Source organism: Polyergus mexicanus, unplaced genomic scaffold, assembly GCF_030449975.1.
Source record: "Polyergus mexicanus isolate NDT 795.1 unplaced genomic scaffold, iyPolMexi1.0 SCAF_4, whole genome shotgun sequence".
In the NCBI taxonomy this organism is placed as follows: domain Eukaryota; kingdom Metazoa; phylum Arthropoda; class Insecta; order Hymenoptera; family Formicidae; genus Polyergus; species Polyergus mexicanus.
Window position 1 is genome coordinate 2,770,793 of NW_027223324.1, and position 7,183 is coordinate 2,777,975.

Here is a 7,183-nt window from a genome sequence, read left to right on the forward strand (position 1 = left end):
CCAAACAACTGAAAATAATAAAAGTAAAAGCTAATAATAATTTAATAATGTCCGATTATGTGCAATTTAAATAAGCTAAAACACTACTGGTATCATTTTGAATTTGTAACGCTAAATATGAAATAACTGCTAAACTAACATTTAATAGCATAGTAAAAAAATATCCAATAATTATATCATTCATATAACTAATAAAATTATGACAATTATGTTCTTCGTATTACTTCTAGCTCATAGCTTTTTGCATAAAATTAATTTTATATCTGGTATCATTGATATTTGAACAGATTAAATCGCAGATAAATAATTAATTCTTTTTTGCAAGAGCAGAATTTATCTGAATATTAGAACAATTTTTCCCCAAAAAATTTCTTCTAGTTTCAAATAGAAAAATATTGATACATCGTATAGAAAAAAAATTTACAAAACTATTTTGTTAGTATTTCTATTTGTGATAAAGTCACACGGTTTTGAAATGTTCCAATATTGAGTAATTGATTATATGTATGAAGACGGATTTATTCTTTACAACAATATCGCTGTCAAACTATTATCGATTGTATTCGAATCTTGTCGAAAAAATATCTATTCAGTTTCTAAATTAGTTTTATAGGAAAAAAAATATATATATTGAAAAAGTGCAACACAGTCCATTTTTCCTAATTAATAGAATTATATCCTATTAAAATATGATATTTATATTACATTTTATCATATAAATTAAAAAAAAATTGTATTACATTAATTCCTTGAACTATTGATAAAACTATATATAATTATACTATATTTACATTACATTTATTATTATTATATTTACAACAAATTTACATTTTTTTTTTTTTTTTTTTTTTTTTTTTTTTTTTTTTTTTACATTTACATCATTCTAACCGTAAAAAAATAAATAAAACAAGATTGGCAATTATTATTTTCTTAAACAATGGATTTGGCACCAACATTTTTTTACGAGACAAAAGGACAAAGTAATCTTAGAGAACCAACAGCTTGCCTGATGAGAGAAACGAGTGCGCCTCTCAGAGATAGTATCGTGATCGACGCCGTAAGAATAAGTAGTACATCGTCGGCGTACTTCTGTCCCGTTGTCTGGTATATCCATTTCTTTTTGTAACCGTAACACTGCGATACCATACCAATAACAAAGCCAGCAGTGCCCAGAAAATTGTGAAGGAACCTGATAACCACTGGCCGCACGAACTTACGTAGTTTCCACGCGATCCACACCGGATATCCAAAGATCGTTACCGTGCACACGATTACCAGCGAGGTGAAGCCCGTGATACCATGGATCGAAAGGAAGTGTGCTGTTTTAGCGTTGTACATCAGGCCTACGCCGATCAAATTGAAGATCAGTCCAATGGCTTGCAGAATCCAATGGAGATGTTTGTTGGCGCGACGCGAGAGAGAATTAGTAAGTAAATTATCACCCGTCAAGACAACAATGGCCTCCGACATCAGCAGAACGTACTGAAAGAATGAGCGATTCGTGAGCGAAAACGGGAAAGAAGTTGGGATCGTTTGGCTAAGTTGTTAGAAGTTCTTTGGCCATCTCGAGTGGCCTAAACTCTCTCTCTCTCTCGATGGGGAAGGAACCGCGCTCGATACTACGGCGGCGATTCTACACTGGACGTTACTCGACGAGGGCAAGTGGATGTTGTAATTTGAGTTTCCAGAGTCGCTGAAACTCAATTACAACATGCACTGTATAATACTTCTTGCTGTCGCACACAATGTGATTAAAAACAAGTATGAGACATATCAATTTCTTATGCATTACTTTTGATTGAATCTGACTGTGCATAATAACTGGATGGTTTTTATGTTTCTATGGCAAGATTCGAATGCTTTTAAAGTCTGCTTTATAAAAGCAAAAACGCAAAATAAAATTTTATATTATAATAATAATTCATTTTCAAAATGCTTCAATTAAATTAATTAGCGCGTTAGACACTCTTGATTTCTTTTATACAAAAATCGTTCATTTTATTTTTATGGGAATAAACTTTTATACGAGACCATAAAATTTTGTTCAACGTTACATTTTGCTTAAAATACAATGCGCTAAACAAAAATACGCAAATGTTCCAAAAACTCGTCTATCGACTTCATATACACGTATATTAAAAATTGAGAAATATCTGATTATATCGGATAATATCATAATTGAGAATTTATCAATGTAAAAGAAATAAAAGAAATATGAAATTAAAAATAATTTACGCAGAATTTATCTCCGTGCAAAGTAAAAATATACGCTTCCGCATAAGAAAAAAAAAAAAAAAAAAAAAAAAAAAAAACAGATATTATAATATTCAGACGCATTTATTATTATATTTATCAAAAAATGTATGGAAAAAAATTAATTATATTTAATCTGTCGACTGTTCGCAAATGAATAATTTCATAGAGGAATGTATTTGTATATACGAGGAACCGTTAGTTTGGACGGATCAAAATTAATGATCCATCCACGTTTAAGCTCCGTTTTGCAAGGATAAACGAGTATAAGCAATTATCGTTGCAGTTGAAGCCCGAGCGAAACGGGACTTTGTTACAAGGAATAGATAAGCGTTACGATTCATTACAAGTTCGGTCGTAAACTCGCATATTGATGCGACGAGTTTAAGGAAGAACGTAATTCACACAATGGGCTTTTCTTGGCGCAGCTCGGCGCGTGTATCAGATGCATGTCGATGAGCTACGTAATAAATGAAAACGTCTTACGAACGCGAAAAGAAAAGGCTTTAAAAAAATTTACATTCACGAGAAACTTTTATCCCTGCAACGTGTTTCATCGCGACTAAAAAAAAAGAAGGTTCTATCTCCTTACAGCTATATCTAGGAGATTCTAAAGAACAAATATACACGTATATATGGCATATCGTGTGACAATTTTCTTTTTTTTTTTTTTTTCTTTTCCTTTTAACAACTTTTCAAATCGTGCGCTACACTACTTAAATTATTCATTGCGACCAATATGGAAAATTTTATAAGTGATTTTACATTTTTTATAAATCTCACCGTAACTACCTCGTCATATCGTATAATGGGTAAAATTAAAAAGCACTTTACATCTTGAAAGAATAGATAAAACAGATAAGATATGTCACTTTCTAGGTTGAATATAGGTGCTTCTATTAATAGATGTTTCGATATAGTAATAAACAATGAAATATATATATTAATCATTGCTATCGATTTGCACCTCGAGAGCAAAGTAAAATTCGATACGCCTGTATAGATTATGTAAACTTACTGTATATATCGTACATACAAAGACGTATATGGTACAATGTTTCAGAACTTTAGAAATTCTGTATAAAATAATGTTCTTCATATAATTATTACTTTTTTCAAATTAAAATATATATATTATATATAAAATTTATGTCACTTGATTACGAGGGCAGTGATATACGCAGCGCGATCAGTTTCACCAATTTACGATGAGTTACGATGCTTTAGAAAATAAACGGCGGAGAAGGAGATGGATCAAACGCGTATTTCACGAGAAAGTACCATAGATGCAATACTTACTCCGAAAGTGCAGAGGATTACGTGTATATTTGTTACATGATGTTCCTTCGCCGAGTAATATACGAGATACACCGTTACTGCTATGATCAGTGCATGGTTAATCGCATCCATCGCAAAGATAAATACACCTTGAACGTTGCATCCTGGCCTTCTGTTTTCCGAGCTTACGATACTTTTAGCAGAATCGTTACGTAGAACTCTTGACGATTCCGTCGATTGAAGCGCGAGCTCGACATTGTTTTTATTCGCCATTGTCCTGTAATATGTATGATTTGTTATTGATACTATATCGCTTATAAATTTCTCGGTTTGCTGCCGATTTGTATAGAATTTGATCAGATTTTCGATTTTTTTAAACTAATTTTGACAAGACATGATATTGCTGACATGAAGTGAATAGCCAAATTTTGACAATATTAATTATACATATTAATATAGAATATATATAATTAATATTGACATAAATAAATATTCATTGCATTTATTTATAGAAATAAATATTAAGATATATAAATATCATTTATTTATTGAAAATAAAACGTGACAAATTTTTTGAAAAATTTTACATTTTTTTATATTTTATTTTATTTGTTAAATTTTGTTTGATTTCTTTAATAGACGTATGCATTTATGAAAGAAATATACTAGAAATATATTGAAAATGTTAATTCAATATTAAATTTATTATAATCTTATATTATTTCAATCTTATTATTTTTATAATTAATAAAATATATTATGATTTAATAATATTATTTTAATTATTGTAAAATAACATTAATAGCTACATATATATTTCCGTATTTATTAGAAATACCCGCGCACGATGCATCGTCATCAATTTATAAATTCGATAAATTGTTATCAATTCATATACTTGGAACTTATATATAAAATATATTGCGTAATATCTATACGTGGAACGTATGCTAAAAATATCTAAATGATTATATTATCGCAACTGACCGACAAATGTTAATCTAACGTTATTCGGGGAAAATACGCTTTAAAAACTGATTCACGCTTACTTAATACGTCATGCAGTATTAGCAAAACACTATGTCTCCGCTATTGTATCTTTTTTTCCTTGTATTTTACTTGGATTATAATTCTTATGACACATATTATCGTGCTATAAAAGTTAATGACCGTATTCCTATGACATGTAAAAGTACTTACAGTGTCAGATTGTGTTCAAATGGAAACATAACGAGTGTTACGTGATAAGGTATCTAGTCGAAAGGTGACTTGGTTTTAAATGCGGCACAGATACACACATTCACTATTCTTTTAAGGATTTAAATATATCTTATATGTATATGTTTTTATGCATATGATTAATTTTTCTGAATTTATAAACATTTAAGTAAAAATTAATCAAAATCAATAAAATCCTTCTCAGTGAAAAATTTACTTCTGTATTTGTGTGAAAAAATGCTATTGCACGGATATATAAACGCACGCGTTCTTTTATAAAAATGTAGTGATGGCATTTACATAACTTGACACAAGTTGGTACGACCTGACAAAATATTCTAAAAAGTGTTGTACGTTGACGGCATACAATATATCAATAACTGGACATTACAATTGAGAAAAATTTTATAGGCTTGCAATCAGTAAGCATATATGATTCAATCTTGCGCTAATAAAAAGTGTTATTATGATATTCGATAGTTATGTAAAAATATTTATATATAAAATATACGTTATACATATAATATTTTTATTATAGTGCATTATTTTGCATATTTCACTTCCTAGCGTTAAACTGAAGCTTGAAAAATTAATTTAATTTTATAATCTATTAATTATGTATATGGACGCCTCTATTTCGCTTCTTTTTCTCTCTTTAGAACTTTAATTAATATCGTCCAAGGCATTTAAAAAAATGAACGCAAAATATCGTAAATCATATTTACTCAAGCAGTTAGAAGGATATTAAACACATATTATTATTAAAATTCTATCATAACAATGTATCGATATATGTATAAATACTGTAATATTAATTATAAAAGCTTTAATAATGTAAATAATTGATATTGTTTTTGATGCGTCTTAACAAAATGATCAATTTACACCATAGTATGCAATTTCAAATTTAATTTAAAATATAGATATTGTCTACAGGTAAATTTGATATTTATATAACTTATCAAATAATCAATTAAGCAATCGAATAATTAATTAATTAAGTAAGCAAAAATCAAATAATTATGATAATTACGTTTCGATAAATTTTATATGATTTTTAATTATATTTAATTTTTATTGAACAATCTCGCGCAGAATTTATTTAATTTATTCATCATATTTAATCTATTTATAAATTCATAACTAGATTTCTATGAAATTTATCCTTTGTAATGATCAATAAAAATTTACTAATGGATAATATAATCCACGTAATTAATAAGCAAGTATAATTACCTTAGTTTACCTCTCAACCAATCTTGAGTTCTACAGCTACTCGAAGAAAATGGATTGATTTTTAAGGCAAGCTATAAAATTGAATGGTTTAAAAGGTTAAAAAAGAGAGAAACCAAAATCAATCTGTGTGCGCGGAAAGCAGAAAATAGGCAGTTTGCCGAACGAGGTTACGAGGGCGAACCTATTGCTCCTTCGATCCACTTGTTCCAACTTGTTGTTTCTTCTTTAATTACTAATATATTTCTCTCCTCAATCCGCGGTTTGAGAAAATTCGATATTAATTTTATATATATATTGTATATATTATTATTCCGTGCTCGTCTGTCTCTATCGTTACCAACAGAATAATATTATTTATAATATATTATATATTCTGTAAAATTGCAGAAAATATTAATTAATGATATTAATTAATTAGTAATACGATTATACACGTTTATCACACAATTAGCAAAGAGACCATTAACTTAAATCTAAGAAAAGAAGATAATGAAAACTTACATAAGTTAACGCCGCAAATGCGTACGCAAATAGCGCTTTCGTAACTGACTATCTTGAGCAACGAACGACGATTGTCTACAAAAGGGAAACTACACGAGTGTGCAAATTTCTTCCGTCGTAATATATGCCGACGACGCGCGCGATTAATGCGAGCGATGCGCGGGGGATCAGCAACTAGCCGAGAGATCGATGTCGGGGCCACTGGTCGTAAGATTGAGTTCGTGGTAGTCGAGGGAATCCTAAGTAAGTGCAAAAAATGCGGGACGTCCCGAGCGGGATTTTTGTGTCCGACACATGACTGATAAGTGACGCGATGGTTGGACTCGCGTTGCATTAATAAGACAAATGCGACACGTACTAGATATTATCGGATGTCTTCTGGGACGTGTTAACGGCGTCACGTTAATGACACTGACTTTTATCACGATCACGTACGCTTTATGCGCGCCCACCAGCGCAACATGCAAATGAAACGGAGACGGATTAAACCGACGTTACCGAGGATATAATCAGCTGGTTTAACTCGAAAGCATTCAAAGGCTCTCGGCATTCTCGGATACCTTTGCAGATCTCTCGGCGCTCTCGTGTATTAACCTGGCCGTCGTCTCTCGAAAATATACGAATTTTCATATTTATCCGGATATATAAAGATTATATCCATATCTTTGAGAGCGCGTCAAATTATACTTCAAAAAAC

The 7,183-nt window shown here is 30.3% G+C and overlaps 1 protein-coding gene across 3 annotated transcripts; it reads right to left on the bottom strand.

The window, feature by feature from the left end:
* Nucleotides 1–897: 897 nt before the first annotated feature.
* LOC138932389 (transmembrane reductase CYB561D2) lies at nucleotides 898–6,287 on the bottom strand. 3 transcript variants are annotated; one of them, XM_070294176.1, is made up of 4 exons: nucleotides 6,167–6,287; nucleotides 5,986–6,056; nucleotides 3,553–3,808; nucleotides 898–1,482 (listed from the first exon to the last, which is right to left on the bottom strand). In XM_070294176.1, exons 3-4 carry the CDS (start codon nucleotides 3,802–3,804, stop codon nucleotides 961–963), a joined length of 774 nt encoding a protein of 257 aa, XP_070150277.1. In that variant the 5' UTR covers nucleotides 3,805–3,808; nucleotides 5,986–6,056; nucleotides 6,167–6,287; the 3' UTR covers nucleotides 898–960. The 3 variants fall into 3 exon arrangements, with proteins under 3 accessions (XP_070150277.1, XP_070150276.1, XP_070150278.1); XM_070294175.1 differs by having other exon boundaries at nucleotides 5,986–6,287; XM_070294177.1 differs by lacking the exons at nucleotides 5,986–6,056; nucleotides 6,167–6,287 and adding an exon at nucleotides 4,581–4,613.
* Between the last annotated feature and the right edge of the window lie 896 nt (nucleotides 6,288–7,183).

What these genes read in the sequence shown, in the direction of transcription:
- LOC138932389 (XM_070294176.1), bottom strand. Translation starts at nt 3,804, where the DNA reads ATGGCGAATAAAAACAATGTCGAGCTCGCGCTTCAATCGACGGAATCG. An exon ending in TAATCCTCTGCACTTTCGGA is followed by an intron (nt 1,483 to 3,552) that starts GTAAGTATTGCA and finishes TCATTCTTTCAG; the next exon opens with TACGTTCTGCTGATGTCGGA.